Here is a 19426-nt window from a genome sequence, read left to right on the forward strand (position 1 = left end):
GTAGGGAGAAAATTCTGCATGGTTTTATTTTCTCCATTTTTGATGCATCTTAGTGTTTTCACTATGACTTTTTGTAGGAACACATTTCCTCTGCTGAGAGTGCTGTGTTGGTTTCCATGTCTGCACTGGAATTTACTTGCAGTCTTTCCATCCTTCTGCAGTGTTCCAATATTCTCTTCACAGTGCTTCAGCCTTGAGGGTTCAGGGAAGGAGGAATTCAGTTTTCAGAGAAAGGATAGTATACTTCCCCTGTGTTCAGAGCTCAGCTGTGTGAGTACCTGGGCAACTTGACCTAAAAAAGCATGCACTGAGAAAGGATGGGACTGGGTGATGCCAAGGAATTCCTTCCAACCTATACAGTTCTTCCACCTCATAGAAGCTGAAGACAGAGAAGGAGCAGAGACATGGATGCCTGCACATGAGCCAACAAGTTATCAAGCTCAGTTGTGTGGGATCTAGCTCTAGCACAATGCATTTCAGAGGTAGGATGACTTGGACAAAACCTGGTTTGGCCATCTTGTGCCTAGGAACTTAAGCCTTGCTCACTCTTTAGTATCACCTTTCTTTGCAAAATTGGTTTGGAGAAAGAGGCGAGAACATTTTATAATTGTAGGCATCTGAATGTAATATTTGTATTGAAATCAAGGATGGAGGTATTTTAATTTCAGATTAGGAGCTTCCTCTATATGTCATACCAAAATTTGCAGACCTATAGCTGAATGGTTGTGAACAGTACAGTACGTATGCCATTAAGTAAGTCTTCACAAATTGCTGAAATTATACATGCTACAGATAGATACAGTTAAGAATAAGAAATGGGTGAGTATGGCTTTGTCAGTAGTAAAATGGGGAGTAAATACTTAGATATGCATATACAAGATGTTATTCAAAATCTGACTACTTTTTACAAATACATCAATTTATTACTGTAAATTTAAATATCTTGTTGTATGCAGACTGCTGAAATCAGAAATATTTCCCAGAAATGTAAAGAGAAACAAGATGCTTTGGAGATGAAAGATAAACAGGTAAGAGTCTTGCTGTCTGACTTTTCTTGGTGTTCGTTTTTGGTTTTTTGTCTGCTCTTCTGTTAGCAGAGTGTCAAATTCCTATGAAGATGCTGCAAATGCTTGCACTCTTCACTCCCTCCAGTACACAATATATCTTTAGAACTCTTATCAGTCAAACAGCAATTACTAAGAGAGAGGTGTGTACTGCATAAATTATGTTGCCTACTAAAATAGGCAATGTGTGTGTATATATTGATAGACAGAGACATATACACACATGCTGTTTGTGATAGGCTTTCCTTGAAAAGCTACAGCCTCTCTAGTGTGAGAGGCTGGGGTTATTGCTTCTAAGGATTTGCATCTTGTAAAAGAGGCATCCTTGCAAGGATGTGAAATAGTCTCATCTAAGCACCTGGTCAAGAAATGTATAGTAAATGACGTGTATAAGGATGCAAAGTCAAAACTTGCAGGTTCTGTTTGGGCTATAGATTTTACTTAATCACAAACTAAGCTTCAGATGTATTAAGCAACTGTTAAACAATTTATTAACTTTTAAGGTTCTGTTTTTTTGTGAAAATGAAGGAAATTCAAAAATTGATTTATAGGCTTGATTGTATTTTTGCTTATGTTCTTCAACTGCCATACTGCTATTGGAACCGTGTCATAGTGCTGTTGGAACTGTAACAGCATCTTGGGGTTTTGGGTGCATGGTTATGTCAGCATTTAATAGCAGTTGCACAGGTATCCTAGGTATTAGTTGTAGGTTCTGTATACCAAACTCATTTCATGTTGGGAATTCTCGAAATTTTTAGATTGAAGAAATTAATCAAGCATTCAGAATGAAAAAAGATGAAGAAACAAACAGGCAGAAGAAAATACACCAAACTAAAAAAATAATAGAGGAATGGCAGAGTGAGCTGGGTACAATGACAGTCTGTGAGAATCTTCAGCCACAAATTGATGCTCTTAATACTGAGCTGAAAAAACTACGAGAAGAGAGGGCAAATACTGATAATGATGTCAGTGATCTAAGAGCAGAAAAAACCAGCCAAGAGCAGGAAGAGAAAAGTAAGTTACTTAAGGTTTTTCTTTGTCAATTTATTTTACTATTTTAATGAATCTGCTAGTACAGAATCTCCTAGTCCTGCTGTAGTGAAATAATTCAAGGTGTTTACTTCAAGCCTTGTAGTTTGCTTTCCTGTATAGCAGTCCTCTTTCTTGTTAACAGCTTTATTAAAAGTAACAAACACTTTCAACATCGAACAAGAAGATTCAAAAGTAGCAATTGAACTTGAAACTATCCTTCAAAGAATCAGTATTTCTGATCTCTGGGTAAGGAGACTCCTTTGACAGTTTAGAGGTTTGGGGGGGATTTTTTGGTTAAAAAGGAAGGTCCGTAGTAAGCATTTTGCTTTGAAGAGGCAATATTTTAGCTACTTCATATATTATATGTAATATATTAGCTGCTGATGCTGCAATTGTCCTTCTTAGATGAACTTCAGGTAATCTTAATTCCAGAGTTCCTTTACATTAGTCTGGGATTTGCAATTAGTCTTTTCTAAGAAATGAAATGAAATTAAAAAGTTAAAGCTTGACAGGTGGTGAAGGTGTTGTATATGTATTCCTCAGTGAATGTTGCTCATTTGTATGTACCTGTCTGGCACTTAACTTGCCACAGAATCCAAGAAGAAACTGAGGTAGAGAGTCCAGGTGACCTGGGGAAGGAGACACTGTATTTTATCTTGAATAGCACAAAATTGTCAGGTTTTGATCTCTGTCTCTTCTGAATAGCAGAAGCTTTCATACAGAGTCTATTGTCACACATTTTCGTTTTTGCCAGCATAAAATAACACAGATATTTCACATTATTACTCCTACTGTCTCTTTTCTCTGGGGATATTTTTGTTTTTAAGTACAAAGGTAGAACAAGTCTTGAAAAAACATACTTTCAGGGCAAAATTCCTGTATTTTTACTGTGCTTACCATATTTTGTTATTCTTTGGATAAGTTTGTAATTCTATTTTAGATTTTAAGCTTTTATAGTTTTTAAGATTTCTTCAGAAGTAGCAGCATCTCAATTCTGGAAAAATAAACTTAGTTCTTACCATTTACTAACAACCTTAGTTTTGGAGGAGTGTAGTCATTAGATACCAGAAAATGCTGGTTGTAATGTGTTCTTGCTGTGGACTCTGTTTAAGAAACTACCTTAAATTACAGGAATAATTGATCGCCTTGGACAACTTAATAACATAATGCATATGAAGGAAGAGAACCTTAAAATGAGATTCCAAGACACACACTCTGCTCTTATGTGGCTAAGAAACAACAAAGACAAGTTTAAAAAAAGGATTTGTGAACCCATGATGCTTGAAGTAAGCAGATTTACTTGCATACCACTCTGTTAACAGCTGGATTATTTATGTCTTGCAAGGCTTTGAGAATGACTGGAAAACTTTTAAGACACATCTTGGAATGTACAGCCAAGTACATGCAGGATATTCAGAATTAGAATTCCATAAGCAATGTAGTAATAGAGTAAGGTGAGATGGCTCCTTTCCTCCACAAGAAGATGCCTGTTGCAGGTTTCCTGTATGGTGCAACCAGTTATTATCTAATCTTACTACTTAAGACTTAAGTGGTTCTTAGTTGCTACTTAAAAAAGCAGTGGTAGTTGCCAATTGAGTATCTCCCCTTACAGCACAACCTGCTCAGCTATGATTACTTCCCTCTGTGATCTCTGAGTGTTTCTTTTGTTTGATTTACCCAGCCATCTAGAGACACAGAAATCAATTGCTAGGTTTGTTTTGTGTTTAGGTTTAGTTTGATAACTGCTGTATGATCTAGGAATAGCGGGGCTAAATTTTAAAAGAGGATATTACTTTTTTAGTGCATTGCACCTTTTGTAATATACGCTCCATGTAATGTGAAGAGGATGAATGAAGATCTCCAGTTGCACTTCTTTTCAGAATTGCAAACTTACTTAATAATATATTGCTGCAATTTAAATTAGTATATTAGAATATTTATATACAAATATTTACACTTGGTACATGTACTAGGACTTGGAATTACTTCTGTTTAGAATTGAATTCCAACTATTTCTTGTTATTACCAGAACTTTGAATTCTGCCTGAAATTCTATAAAATCTATAATGATGTGGAAAATCTATATTTTCCACATCAAGAAAATTTTATAAATGCTTCAATAAGGATATCTTTACTTTTACTTAAGGCCTCATTAACCTCTGTAACATAAATTGATGTGTGGATTTGTTTTCTCTGTGTCGAGGTGTAACCCCACCCATCACTCAAACCCCAGGCAGCTGCTCACTCACTGCCCCATCTGCAGAATTGGGTAGAAAATCAGAAGAGTAGAGGCTTAGACAGCTTGTGGTGTGAAATAAAGACAATTTAATAGGAAAAGCAAAAGCCATGCAAATGAGGAAAGCAAAACAAGGAAGTCACTGTTTCCATGGACAGACAGGTGTTCAGCCATCTCCAGGAGAGCAGGGCTCCATAATGCATAACAGTGACTTGATGTCTTGGTTTTGGCCAAGGACAGGGTTAAACTTTGTTAATGCTTGAGAGGATGTGTGGCTCAGAGGGTGTGGCCAGACCCTAATTTGTTCCATATAACCTCACCTCTTTGCAGCATGAGTGAGGGAAAGGGACTCTTGCTTTTGAGAATGGCATCCCTTTCAGGCTGGGAGAAGTCGCACTGGGCAGCCAGCATTTGTTGGGGATCTTCAGTGTAAATGTTAGTCTTACACCTTATATTATTAAAATTGTTGCAGTTACTGATTACTTTCTTATTGCTGTTTCCAGTAAATTATTCTTATGTCAACCCATAATTTTCACCGTTTTTGCCTCTAGTTTTCAACTCCATCTGGCTGGAGCAGGAGGCAGAGAGGGGACAAGGGGAGCAGGCAGTGGCATGGTTTTAGTGGGCCTTCTAAATTGAAGAATACCATTCCTATATTATGGCATTTGGGAAGCCATCTCTCCAAGTGTAGCACTTTCCTTCTCCTCATGTTACATACTGAGGATGATGATCTGGAGTTTCCCTTTGGTCAGTTTGGGTCACCTGTTCTGGCTCTGTTTCTTCCCAGTCCCCCATGTGCACCTATCCTACCACTGTGGCTGCATGAAGAGTAGAAAGGGCCTTGGCTCTGTGTAACCTGTGCTCAGAAATAACAACCATCTCTGTATAATGAACACTCTGTTCAGCACAAGCCCAATACAGCCCCATATTGACCACTGTGAAGAAAATTACCCTACCTCTGCCAAAACCAGTACACTTTGGTATCATGTAAAGTAGTCTCATGTACTTACGAATTCCAGCTTTCAAATTGCTGTTAACTGTGCTCAGCCTTTCGCTAACTTGAGATTATTAAATTGTGTAGTTCTGTGTAATTTTACCTTTATGTTTCATGTGTAGTGACATAATGTTTAATTACTAATGAAAGTTAACTGAAAACCACAAACATTAGTGGTTCATTCACATTTGGAAAACTTCATCCATTTTAAGTATGTGGGGCTTTTCTGTTAGGAATTCGAAGACACTTCAGTTTAAAGAGTTTTAAAAAGAGTGGTGTTTTCTGTTGCTAATTGAAAAACCCTTACTAGTGCTGGAGCAGAGCCATTACACATAATTTGGGGGGTGGTAGCAATTGTAAGGTCAAGATGGAGCAGAAGAGGGAGAGATGGTATGGTGAGAGATGGTGATAACTTCAGGAGTGCTGAAAAAGGATATGGATGGCTAAAAATTAAGCCATCTGTGACTTACCATAGGTTTCCTCCCAAGAGAATTCGTTGCAAAAAAGGCAAAAAAAATATTTTTAAAGACATAGTTCTTGTTTTCATTAAATATAGGTGTGGATATCATCTTAACTGTTTAAAGTGTTTTTTGGGAGTGATAAGTTAAATTCTATTAAATCACTTGCTCATTACCTTTCTTTATTAGATCAATATGAAAGACAGTAGACATGCAAAATATGTTGAAAATCACATTTCGTCCAATGACATGAGGGCTTTCGTTTTTGAGAGTCAAGAAGATATGGAGATGTTTCTGGTGGAGGCAAGTTGGCACCAATTTTAAAACTTTATTAAGTACTGAAGTAGGAGCCCTGAACTTGGAAGTCTACCGAGTAAATCTGTATGACAGTGATAGATATCTATATTGTAACAAGTACATAATGTGAAGTGTTCAAAGACTTTCTTCAGAATTAAGGTTTCCTTAAACCTTAGACTAACTGGAGGGATGTAGAAATATTAAGAAAATGTGGTTTTTTAGATTGTCTTCCTTGGAAAGGCAATAATCACTTAAGTAGAAAATACTGTGTACAAGAAAATTGCTAGAGTGGAAATCTACAAATTTAGTACCAAAATTTTCCACTGCCCTTTAACTAAAGAGACAGGAAGCATCTTTTGTGACATGCAGTGGTCCAAGCAGCAAATCAAGCATGTATTTTCATAATTATACTGTCTCCTGAATCGGTGAGAAAATTGCTCCTTTTGAAAGTCAGGCAGATGATGCAGGAGGAAAAAACCAGAATATATGGTATTAAACTGTCAGTGTTTCCCAACTACAGTAAACACAATGGTGTATTTAGTGACAGACTGTCCTGCAGTTTTTGAAGATTCATCCATTCTTCACGGAAGCTAACCACTTTCTTACGCCTGAACAGTACTGGTGATATCTCAAGTTCTGGGGGCTTTTCTTGCTTGTGTAATTGTGGAACTCAGTTCAAGGCTGCTTAAACCAGCTGGACTAATCTTCACTTATACGATTAGCTCTTTAGACTTAGCATTTGACTCTGGGTTTCTTTGATTGCTTTTATTTTCTCTAGCGTATAGTGTTTTCAGAGATGTTAATAGAGTTTGCTTTTAGAGAACTTGGTTATTTCTGAACCAGAGTGAATTTGTAGGTTCTTCAGAGGTCACCAGTTGAAAATAATTCTGACTCTGTGAGTCAATAATTATGTTATTTGCATATAGTGAATTTTTCTGGTCTTTACCAAATAATCTAATATAATTTTAATATAGGTACGTGATCATCAGAAACTAAGAGTGAATGCTGTATGTGCACCTGCTGAATCATGTGCTGAAAATTTACCTTCAAGACCTATTGAAGAATTACAGTATGTTTCTGATTGTGTCGGTGAAATAGTTTTAAATGCAGTGGGTTTGTTTTGTTGCTATATATTAGAAATTTTTATGCAAATCAAATTATCACCAGTTCAGTTCTGGGTTAGTGGAACTTCTTTCTGACACTTCAGTAACTTCAGCTTACTTACCTGCTGAATTTGATTTGTGATACTTGTGTTTTTAATCCCTTCTGCAGCCGATACGGATTTTATTCATATTTACGGGAGTTATTTGATGCTCCTCCTCCCGTGATGAGTTACCTTTGTTACCAGTACCATGTTCATAATGTTCCTGTGGGAACACAGAAGACCAGAGACATGATTGAAAGGGTAAAGTATCTGAAGAAGCATAAATGCACCTGTGGTGTGGAGTTTTATTTTGGAAGTTGTTTGGCACGTAAATATGGAGAATGCAAAAAATTGCTTTAGCAATTTTATTTATCCTTTTTATTTGCCTTGTAGAAGTGGGAACACTTCATTATAGGCTAAACATATTGCAAGACATGTTAACAAATTCAATCAACCTAATTATTCACTAAACCTAATTGACAGAATATAGCTGATGCTGCTGCATATATAAACTGAACAACATTTTTAGTCAAGTGTACCTTATCCTATGGAGGCTCTTTGCTGTGTCTGATTTACTGGATATTTTTTCTCTTTATGTACCTTGAGTTATGGCAAATCTTTGGCTATTTATAGTATCCTTTTTGATATGAGTCCTTTAAAACTATCACCTCTGGTATTTTTCCTACAGATGCATTTGTTTGACTAATACATTACAGCTCACTTTATGGTTTCATCTATTAATTCTTGAGTACTTTGTTACACAGAATACTTGTGTAACATGTTACACATCTGAAGCAAATACAATCCTTGTTCACTATGCAGTGCCAATGCTAATAATTTTTTATTGGTGTCTGTAATATCTTAGCAATCAGGCTTCTTTAATTAGTTATGGTAATATACTCCAAGAGTATCTCAAAAGTTCTTTGCTTATCAGACTGAATTACAAGGGTAATGTGGCATTAAACTTAGCATCTTTTTGCAGAGTTTTTTGCAGTTAATAAGTAGGTCCTGCATAAGCTGAAGTTTTTTTATTGTGTTTATCAATCACATTTATTCCTTATCCTGAAAAGTATTGCCTTAAGTAGTGATTTTATCAGATTAATATTTTTTTGTCAGATTAATATTTTTCTGTCTTTCTTAGGTCATACAGGAAACCAATCTGAGGCAAATGTATACAGCGGAAGAAAAATACATTATTAAAGTATCTTCTTACACAAAACAAAACCTTTCTAGTAACATGTGCTTGAAGGAGGCACAGTATCTCACTAGTTCAGTAGATACAGAGGAAAGAGGACAACTGGAAAATCAACGACAGGTAGAAATGTATTTCTGTAACTGTATATATTGTGAACTACTAGCTGTTTTATCATGCATTAAGCGGAGCCTGCATATGTTAGTATAGTATGCAGTACAAATGCTAGTGGTGTGTGTTCTTTTATTTCAGGACATCAGTAATACTTTAAAGTCATTGGATGCACGTTTGACTGCACTGTTTGACAGACAGAAACTTCTGGATCACAAGGACAATAAGCTCAGGCAGGAGAAGAAGGAGCTTTTAGAGAGAGGAAACCGGAGGAGGCAGTTGGAATCAAAAATTGGTGTGAAGTATGATAGGTAGGAAACAAGCTATGTTATCTATGAAATAATCTGTAATATCTGTGTTATCATTTTAAAAGCAGAAATATTTTTGCTTTCTTTTACTGCAGTGTGCTTTTACCCATAAAAAGTAGCCAGTAGTTGATAAGATAGCCAGTAGTTGATCAGTTACAGGTGATAATCAAGACAAGGAAGGTGTTTAAAAATTACAACAATATCTGAGACATATAGCAATGTTCCAGATGATTTTCTGTAGTAAAATCATAGGATTCCAGTTAAATATCAGTGCATGTATTTACTCAAATATTAGATTATTGTTCTGACTTCTAGACTATGCAGCACATATCTAGATAATGCAATAATGTGCATAAGTGGTACTAAGTAAGCATGTCAGGGATTGAGTAAGACCCCAATTGTCCATAGTATTACTCATTGCATATCTTTTGTTTTTGTGGGCCTCTGCAGTTAGGTTTTCTGTTACCGTTTGTCATAAGGCAGAGTCAGGGAATGATTCAACAAGGTATTTCATTTAAGCACACACTCCCAGTAGGCAGTGTAGACAACATTACCATCCAGTCTGAACCTTTCTTGTTTTAACCTAGGAACACTGTCTTTCAATTCTTCTACTGTGCACCTCATAAGAGAACTTTGTTCCATCCTGTCAGTGGTTTCCATGGTGGAATGAAACAGGGCTGTTGTTACTAGTCTCTTGTCTACAGTGAGCAGAGCCCCCTCATCCTCTGCTGTAGAGCGTATGCTGTAGCCCCTGACCATCCTGATTGCTCTCTGAGTTTGTGCCAAGTTGTTGACGTTTAACACAGTGGTCCAAACTGAGTGCAGTGCTGAACAAAGAGGAAAAATCACTTATCCTGCCTGTGCTTCTATTTACACAGCCTGATTTGCTGCCTGGGTCCACTGCTCACTTATGTACAGCTCACTGTCCACCAGTGCCTCAGGTTCTTCTTTGCAGAGCTTTGCTGCAGCCAGTCTATCCTAAGCCTGTATTACTGCCAGACCCACTGTCTTCCCAGGACAGGACTCTGCATTTGTCCTTGCTGAATCTCACGAACCTTCTGTCAACCACTTCCCCAGCTTCAGTAGACCTCTGTGAACTGCAGGCCTATTGCTCCCTCCCAGTTCAGTGTCTAAAAACCTGACAGCAGGGTCCTCTCTCTGCTCTCCCTATCACTTGCAGGAATCCTAAACAGGACAGAACATAATCCTTGGTACTGACTTCTGGGCAAGATGAAACAAGCCAAGAGTCACTATAGAATGACGTTTTTTTACCTATTTAGTCTTCAGTTAATCCAGACTGTGGTCTCCAAATTCGAATGCATGAATGGTGTGGAACACAGCACTCATGAATGAGCACTCAAAAAATGAGAGAAATTAGTATAGATCCAGTAGACTGAGAGGAAGATGAAGCTGATGCAGGTTAATGCTCCTGCATGTATCTAGTAGTGAGGCTAAGCCTGACTTCCCACTAGACACTCACAGAACACATCTAAACAGCAGATGTGTATGTATGACCACACATTGCAGAGTGGTCATACAGAGCAACTGGACAGATGCAGCACTGGTGGTTGCCTCATGTTTGTACTGTGTCTGAACAGCAGGGGATTATCCTGGTGCATTGTCTGTGCATATCTATGGGCAGTGTGGATCCCATTGGCAGCTGGTTCCAGACACTCTGAATCTGCACAGTCACTACCCCTGGACCTCAGTCTCCTGAATTGCTTGTACCTGGAAACGCAAACCCTTGAGGTTGTAGCCCTGCTTCTGTTGGCCTGTACAGACTGCCTCCCTCACCCATGTGTGCCTGCATGCTGAACTGGCTGTGACTGCCTAGTTTCCCAGTATCTCTTTCTGTGGTCCTTGTCTCAGAGATACAGAGGTAATATATATGTACAGAGGTAGCCACGACTCCCCCAGTCTGCACCCCATAGCCAGTACTCCTGTCATCTTACCCCTAAGTACATACACATGGCAGCAGTCTGTGTCAGCCAGGCTGATCCCTCCAGTAGCCATTTCTTCCTGTGGTGTCACCCTTAGTGACTCACATACTGTTTTAGCTCCTGGGCCACTTGCTGTCTAGTGTGCCATGGTCTTTATTAGGGATCAAACACTCTCTTGCACACCTGTACCATGATGCTGGCAGCATGGACGATTGCATCATCCCATGGTACACTCACTCTGGTCTCTCCAGCCAGGTGCAGCCATCACAGACAAGCCAGCTCCCCTCTCTGACAATTGTTTGCACTTAGATTTCCAAACACATGAGTGATGAGTAGAAAGCAAGAAAAGAGGGAGGAATAGAGTTGAGTAAAAAGAATGTGCCAATTGGGCATGGCTAAACAGGGGTAGCAGTGAGCCCACTATTTACATCTAAGTGTCCCTCTTATCCTCATAATCCTCTGTTTTCCTATACATGTTATTCTCCAAGTTACCTAGTTCCTCCCTTTCCTCACATTTGTTTGCACCCTTGAATATGTAGTAGTAAGAGTCCTATGCTTTTCTGCTGTATCCCATCATGTCTATTCTATAATACAATGTCCAGCGCTATGCTGTTCTATGGGAAGTGCAAAGGGCTGGGCTGGGGGCTGAACAGCTTGGGAGGAGTTTCAGCAACAGCAGCTGATAGTGACTTTTTGACTGCAGAGGACTCTGGTCAGTCAGGGATGCTAATGTACCCCCTTACAAACTGAGGTTTCTTTTGACACTGAATTTATGACTAGTGAAGTTGGAGGACTTGACCTTTAGGAGCAGAGATTCAGGGCAATCTCCACTGAGATAAGAACAAAATTGTCAGAAACAAGACTACTTGTTATGTTATATAATTACTTTTTTTATTCAGATCTCTTCTGTATGATAAGTAGGAGCACTGTTTTGTCTCCTCTGTGTAATTTTTACATTGTGCTTCTTCAAAAAAAATCCTTACATTCATGAGCTACAGCAAGCAATTGGTAGCCCTGGTGAACCTTCACAGGACTTGGCCAGCAGTGAGGCTGCTCAGCCGCACTGAGAAATTCAGGTTTCTCCAAGTATCCTGCAGATATACTGCAGTATATTTGGTGCATTCACAGTACTGCTAATGCAAACAGAAATTCCCACTAAAATGTGAAAAAGCCATGAAAACACAGGGTTTCCAGGTGAACTGCAGTCAGTGGAGAATAACTGGTTTGTTAAAGAGGAAGGAAGGTGGAAACGTGGTGTGACTCTCCCTTTGCCAGGAGAGCTGTCACCAAAAGTTGTGCCACTACTTAAATTAGGATAAGGGACTGCTGTTCAGTCTTGCAGATGGAGTCACAGACAGGCATGTGTTCACTCATCTCCTTGAAGCCCAGTGTGGTACCTCTCTAGACTTACTTGACAATAGTATTTTCAGGTATTCCTTTTGCATTTCAGAGCCTGAAATTACTTGAGAGCTGTACCATTGCCTGGAAGAGTGGCTTTTTGTTTTATTTCAGTTACTTTTTTGGTTTGTAACATGACATGTAGGTGTGGTTCATAGGGACATAGTTTAGTGAAGGATCTGGCAGTTTTAGGTTAGTGGTTGGACTCAATGATCTTAAGTCTTTTCCAACCCAACCAATTCTGTGATTCAGTTGTAGTGCAAGAAGGCCACCCCCCTCAGTCCAAAGGGTGCCTTGGTGTTGACTATATTGCTGGGTTTCACACCTGGCCACTGGTATTGAGGCTGTCCTGGGACAGGGTGTCCCTTTCTCTGAGTCCTGAATTTGAGTTCCCATCTGCTCCCATGGCCCTGTGCTCCTCTGGGCTTGTGGCGATGGGCATTTCATGGACTCATGGCTCATTGTGGGCCTGGGTGTAGCTAAGATGCAGGGTATTATTTGGACTTCTGCCAGCTACTGTTGTCTCTTTTATATGTGTGGAGGTGAGCTTCTATCAGGTACCCTGACAGAAAGCTAAAATTGATGTAAGTAACAACCACTTGATCTCCATCACCTCACTGTTTTACGGTTGGGTTCACAAGGTATGGCATGCCCTTCATAAACACTTGATGAGTCTCCATGATCACCTTCTCCATTATCCCCCTAAAATTGCTTCCTGAATGGACTTGTTTTACCATTTTCCCAGGGATCAAAGCGAGAATGACCAGTTTGTAGTTTCCTGTATCATACTCTTGGCCTGTTTAGGAGTTTTGGAAGATCTCCAAATGCTTTGCAGCAAATGTCATGGTTCCCCTTCCATGTTCCGAAGGTCTAAAACAAGTGAAAACTGGTTTTCTGCGCTGAGGATACTTTTTTTTTTTTTTTTTTGGCTAGAATGTGTAACAAGAATTAAGTAAACTTCCTGAACTCACCTGTGTTGTATTGTTGCAAACAGCTATCAGAAGAAGAAAAATTTATTCCTTACACTGATTTTTTTTTTTCTCTTAATTTGAAATTTACAGAAGTAAAGGACTATGCTTGCTTAGTGATGCTGTTAGTAGCCAAAAGTGGAGTTTCTTTGACTGTTACTTTTTTGTCTGTTGTATTTCTTTGGTTTAAAGTGCATAGACTGGGAATACCTCCAATGTGTTTGGAATGTTTAGGAGCACAAATTTCTATTCTTGCTAACTGTTGGTTTGTCATCAAGTTTAAGAATGTTTGTATTTTTAATACAATTTATTTTTAATCACAATGAATCAAATATTGATTCCTCCCATAGTTTAAGACAGCTGGAACAAGATGCTATTGACCTAGACAAGGAATTTCAGCTGGCAAATGTAAAGATCAAAGAAATAAATAAACAAAAAGCAGAACTTGTTACTGAATTGATGAATCTCCTGAAGGTATGTATTTTTAACTTGGTATGTGTTCCACTTTTATGAAAAGTCCATTTCTTGTAATTTAAGTAGAAGGCATGCAACATTTGTTGCTGTCAGTGTTTTCAAGCTAGCTTTTTTAATTATTGAATAATCTTAACTTTTTCCATTTTTCATTTCCTTCTAATTTTTTTCCAGTCTGTGTTTCTGATAATTATTTTTAAGTTGCTTAAGAGAATTGGAAACAAATAAACTTTTACCTGTGCCCAACTTCATACTATAGAAACACTGTGTTAAAATGACAAATAGAGAAGATCTCAGACCTTGGCTCACCACTGTGGTCAGATGCTGTCACCCTCAAAATTTTATCTTGTAGGTCGCCTAGGTCTATAGTTGAAACCTTATCCTCCCTTTCATTAAGGGAGAGGATTCATTTGTATTCATATGCTGATCATAAAGACATGATAAACAGTTGCTTTCAATGGCCCATAATTGTTGCTACCCTTTAGACAGTAAACAATCTGTTGATGGTTTTGAAGCCACTAGAATGTTCCTGAGGCTGATTTGTTTGAAAAAAACCCAATCATTTTAATGTCAATGTCACCAAACCAGATTCTAGTGATCATTAAAGTCTGATACGTAACTTCCAAAACACAGCCTTGTTTAGTTGACGTCTACTGTTCCAGTTAAGACATCAGGTATAAGAGTTGCTGTATGTCTTGTCAGTCAACTGTAGTGTCATTACAAGATGTGTATGTCTTTTGTGTTTAATTTTTTACCTTTTTCCATCTCTGTGTGACATACAATGTCCATCAATATCCACCTGTTGGATTCTTCTCTTTGAGTAACAGCTGAGATGGCCTTAGCTCTTCTTATATTTCACATGATGGTATATAGTGAAGAGACAGAGAATGGGGGACAGAGGGTTGATGTAAAATTGTGGGTTGAAAGTAGGTGTGTGTATGTATCTACATATGTGTATTTATATGTATTTGGTTGAAATTATCTATGTATTTGTAGATATCTATAAGTACATGTGGACTAAACATCTTGAAGAACTTGGGTCACCACTTTTCAATTTGGCAGCAGTATTGATGACCTGAACACAGTGTGAGACTGTATGCTATGACTAAAAGGATGGGTAGTTTCTAAAGTAGTGATTATATCAGTTTTGAGTCTGGTGAAGAAAAACCTGCTTTGTTTTCCTGTGTTTAGAGGATTGTACCATTGAACGTCATCAGAGTAGATTTGGCTCTTCAGATAGCCAGAGTGACTGCTGAGAAGAACAGACTACAGTCAGAGTACAAAACAGGAACTGTACAGCTAAGAGCTGCACAGGTAACAATATTTATGAATACTGGGGTATCTACTATGAAAATGTCTCACTGGGAAGCCTTTATGGTGTTGAAAAGGATGCTTCTGTGTCTTTGTTTAGAAGTGGCCATTAGTACTGCTAAATATTTAGCCTTGATTTCTGTAATTTGACTTCAGCCTCTTCATTTAAAGCAGAATAGTAGCTTTTCCGTCCTCAATTAAGACAGCTAAGCTGCTGTGAAAATGTGCCACTTACTCATCTTATCCTGGATCTTTTAAATAAAAAGATCACTTAATAAATAGTGTGTAAAAAAGCCATGTGTTACTCGAAGAATTGTTTTCTTCTGAATCTGTCCATTAACAAGTAGATCCAAGCCACATGGGAAATACAAGCTCAAGATGAACTAGAAAGTGCAGCAGCATAATAGAGCTATTTTACTTTTCTTTCATAGCTCATTTCTTCATACTAATTAAATGTTTTTCTTGGAAGACAGAAAAGAGACTGAATGATCCTTCCCTTGATAGTTCTTACTTGGAAGCTATGCTCTGTTCAGGTAAAAAGTTAGCTCCACAGCAAGGACAGATTTCTAAGAGCAGATGATGCTTGTGGATTGCTGCAAAGGTCATTTTTTGTATTTGTGTAGTAGTACAGTCTTTCAATGCGCTGGGGAATAAACTGTCAAAGGGCGGTAAGTTGGAGATTTTTCCTTGTCTTTCAAGAGTTCAGTCACTGTAAGCTAGTAATTCAATTTGATCATAAAGATAGAAGTAAAAATTGGAGAGCAGCTTGAAAGGTAGGAGATAGTTATTTTGCATAGATGGGTACTTCCAAAAAGAATGGTCTTAGCATGTAGTTAGAAAACTAGTTGAGTTATAGTTACCATCACTTGCAGGAAAATTAGAGAACTTTTTAAGAGGAGCATAAAGTAACTTGAACACAGAGATGAAGTCCAGCATGTTACTCAGAAAACGACTGTTGCATAAGTTCTTACACATGATGCATCTTTTACTCAGTTTATCAAAGTTCAGTGAAAATCATTTAATTGCTGAGGCTCAGTAAGGAGTAAGAAAGTATTACAAAGTCATGAATCTCATGTCAGTAATGTGCATTGTCACTGAGAAATTAATTTAATATTTCTGCACAAATCTTTATCATTCAGGGAGAAGCTTGGGCTGGTACATAGTTAGATGTCTAATCAGATCAGTAGACAGGATTTGTGATTTGTAACATTCTGATAATTCTTAAAAATTGCCTTCTTTCTAGTAAAAGGTGTGTATGAGTCAAGTGGAGTCCCATTGAGGCCCCCTCAGGAAACCAACAGGAACATTAACATTGCCACATACGTTTTATTACATGGAAGAAATAAGGATGTGTAATAACTTGTGTATTTATATTTGTCTAAATTTTATTTTGCAAGTGGGTGTTGACAGTAAACTAGCAAAGTTGAATGAAAATTGAAACGTGACTTGTTGAACTGTCAATGCATTTATTCTAGTACATGCTTCCTAGTAACATCAAATATGTATTGCTTTCTAGTTTTTCTGTTGCATACTGAAGTTTCTCCTGCCAAGTATATATTTTCCTCTTCACTGAAGAATTTTACTTACCTTAGCTTGGATCAGGCATATTCAATATTGAATCTGTTTCAGATTTTAAAGTGCCTATAGATCAATTTGAACCCTTGTTACATGCAGCTCTGCAGAGCTCCCTTCAAGTGGGGGCTTTATGTACAATTGAGAATTGAAATTCCCCACTTCAGATGATTCAGAATTGATTTGGGCTCTGGAAATGATCAAACACAAAATTTACATGTCTTGTAGAAAAAAAGCATGAGTGCCTCTCACGGGAACTTTTGCCTTCATTATCATGTCAAAATATTTCAGATGAAGCCATTTGACTTTTAAATTTGTGGGATCCAAAATACTATTGCAGGGCATATACAGATATCCAGTGGAATGTAACTATTGTGCTGTGCAGCAGTATTTATGATAATTCAGTATAGCTTGAGTTCTTGGCTGTAAAGAAAAAGGGGATGTCCTCCCTTTACTGTTTTATCTGTACAGCTCTAATGCCAGTCCTTGCAACCCATGTGACATTTCTCTCCTCTGCAAGAGACTTCATGAAGTAGAAGAGGTAGTCTGAAAAAGACCTCTTCTAAAAATTTTCCAACCTTTCTGAAAACACCAACTCAGTATAGAAAAATATTTTTACAGTGTTTGTGGAGATTGTGAAATGCTTATTGGTAATGCAAACATCTATTTCGTAGTGCTTAGTGGAAAAGGAGGGAAGAACAGGTTTTTTGAGTTGATACCTGCTGAGAACAGGTAACTAACTCTTGTGAGTGTGAGATGATCACTAATGATCATATCCATTACTACCGCTTCTGTTGTAGATAATGATCAGTTACAGTTCCAGAAAGTAATGAGTGTGACTATCAATGTCTGTGTCCTGTTTTTAAAACTGTGGAACAAGAACTTCCCTAACTGTATGATTTCAAATGAAAACTGAATTTTTTTCACCACTGGAGGGCTCCTATATTTAGCTGAAGTACGCAACAGTAAAACTTGGGAAGATAACTCTCGAATCTTCATGCACACTTGTTAAGCTGAGAGAAAATAAATTTAGCTATTTCTGAAGAACTTGCTTTTGATCAATTTACCTTAGCATCTGTTGACTTGATGAACAGAGAGGTATAATAAGTTCTGTCAGTTGAAGCAAATTTTTTTGATATTTTAATATTCTGGTTTCATCTTTTTCTGCTTCAGACGTGGCTTGTTGCTAGTATACTAGTGTTACCTCAGAAAATTCACAATAATATTAAAAAAAAAAAAAGGTGATTTCTTAAAATATCTTTTCATATTTCTAACAGCAACGTTTTCATGAACTGGATAATAAGAAGCATCTTCTTTATGAGAAGTGCATGGAATTGATGAAACAAGCTCGACATGTCTGTAGATTGGGTCCGGATCAAGATTTTCCAAAGGAATTTCAAGTTGTATGTACAAAAAGAAATTTTCACATATCTCTTGAACTTCTAACTTCTTCTGCAAAGAGTATTGTATATTTTTTATTAGAAGGCTCTCAGTAAAGGGTTACTTTTGTTACTGTCATTAGCCTTTTAAACCACCTTTGAAATAGTGCTGAGATATCCTTTGACTACTGCTTTGTTTTGTGCACAGGGGAGAGAAAATTAGACCTGTGATTTCAATTGAAATCCACAGTCCTGTGTTCACAGAAGTAAATAGAGGCCATATTTTTCTACCTTCCTGCTCCAATGGAGCAACACAAAAGAACTGAGGTCTGGACCCAGCTTCTTAGAAGTATTCATTTGCATGACTTATCTAGCATAGTCCATGTCTTACACTGAATCTGAGTATCTGTGCCTGCACAATTTAGGCAACAAAGGAGCAACTAATTATGTATCTTAATTATGGAACAGCACTTTCAACTTTCCTTTTCTGTCCAGAATAGTTAAGTGGGGGAACCTTGCTATGTTAAATTTTTAGTATGTGACACCCTGATTAAAAGTAACAAAATAGTTTATGGTTTATCCAGGTTTTTTTTTAAGAAAGCTTGAGTCCTTCATTAGTATTGCTTTGTAACATGTGCAATCCTTTGTCTTTAAAGGCTTTTCAGACTCTTCCAAACACATTGGAGGAAATTGATGCTTTTCTGAATGAAGAGAAAACCAGGGCTTCCTGTTTCACAGGCCTCAGTGCTTCAGTATGTTCATTGCTTTCCCTTCCCCTCTTACCCACATTGTACTTCTTTCCCACTCTGTGCTAGATCTCTTGGTATAATAAGCTAAACAGTAGGAACAATGTGCTGTAAATGCCAGATTCTGCATCTACTCAGATTTAAAGTAGGTTCTTTAAAAAAAAGATGTTGCAATAATTTGAGAGAAACAAAAGTTTACAGTTTCCTTGCTTTAAAGTTAGAAATCTGTCTTGTTTAGTGTGCAGAGCAGTAATCTGTGTAATTGTGTTTGAACAGTATCAATGCAGTGTGGTGTTTTTACAGTCAGAGTTACAGTTAGCAAATATTTTCCTGACTGTTTGTTTTTTGTTCTGGCAGGTTGTTGAAGAATACAATAAGCAAACACAAGAAATACAGCAGTTGACAGAATACCTAGAGGAAAAGAAAAATGAGTTGAATAACTATAAGCAAAACATTTCACAGGTAATAGCTCAAGTTACTTCTGTATCATAATTCTATGTCATTGTAGGGATGTATGTACAGAAATAAACAGTAACATTTCAGATTGTTTTGAGTCTAAACTGAGATGCTAACTTCCCTAATTACAGTGTTTTTTCAGTGTGAATGCTATCTCCAAGGGAAAATTCTGTTCTTAAATTGATTTTAATGTGGATATGTCTGCTTTTAGATCAAAGAAAAGTGGCTAAACCTCTTGAAAGTGATGATTGAACAAATTAATGGAAAGTTCAGTAAGTTCTTTAGTTCTATGCAGTGTGTTGGTGAAGTTGATCTTCATATGGAAAATGAGGTATGATTGATTTTTTTT

The 19426-nt window shown here is 37.6% G+C and overlaps 1 protein-coding gene across 2 annotated transcripts in view; it reads left to right on the top strand.

The window, feature by feature from the left end:
- Nucleotides 1-19426, top strand: part of SMC5 (structural maintenance of chromosomes 5) — a 41566-nt gene that overhangs the window by 14645 nt on the left and 7495 nt on the right. For both annotated transcript variants that reach the window (XM_053969146.1, XM_053969147.1), the window contains exons 8-21: nt 957-1028; nt 1823-2078; nt 3228-3382; nt 5974-6087; nt 7056-7150; nt 7354-7486; nt 8367-8540; nt 8670-8839; nt 13493-13616; nt 14805-14927; nt 17774-17899; nt 18532-18627; nt 18979-19083; nt 19289-19408. In XM_053969146.1, coding sequence (XP_053825121.1) covers nt 957-1028; nt 1823-2078; nt 3228-3382; nt 5974-6087; nt 7056-7150; nt 7354-7486; nt 8367-8540; nt 8670-8839; nt 13493-13616; nt 14805-14927; nt 17774-17899; nt 18532-18627; nt 18979-19083; nt 19289-19408 — 1863 coding nt within the window. The remainder of the gene's footprint in view (nt 1-956; nt 1029-1822; nt 2079-3227; nt 3383-5973; nt 6088-7055; nt 7151-7353; nt 7487-8366; nt 8541-8669; nt 8840-13492; nt 13617-14804; nt 14928-17773; nt 17900-18531; nt 18628-18978; nt 19084-19288; nt 19409-19426) is intronic.

This window comes from Vidua chalybeata, chromosome Z (assembly GCF_026979565.1).
Source record: "Vidua chalybeata isolate OUT-0048 chromosome Z, bVidCha1 merged haplotype, whole genome shotgun sequence".
Classification (NCBI taxonomy): Eukaryota; Metazoa; Chordata; class Aves; order Passeriformes; family Viduidae; genus Vidua; species Vidua chalybeata.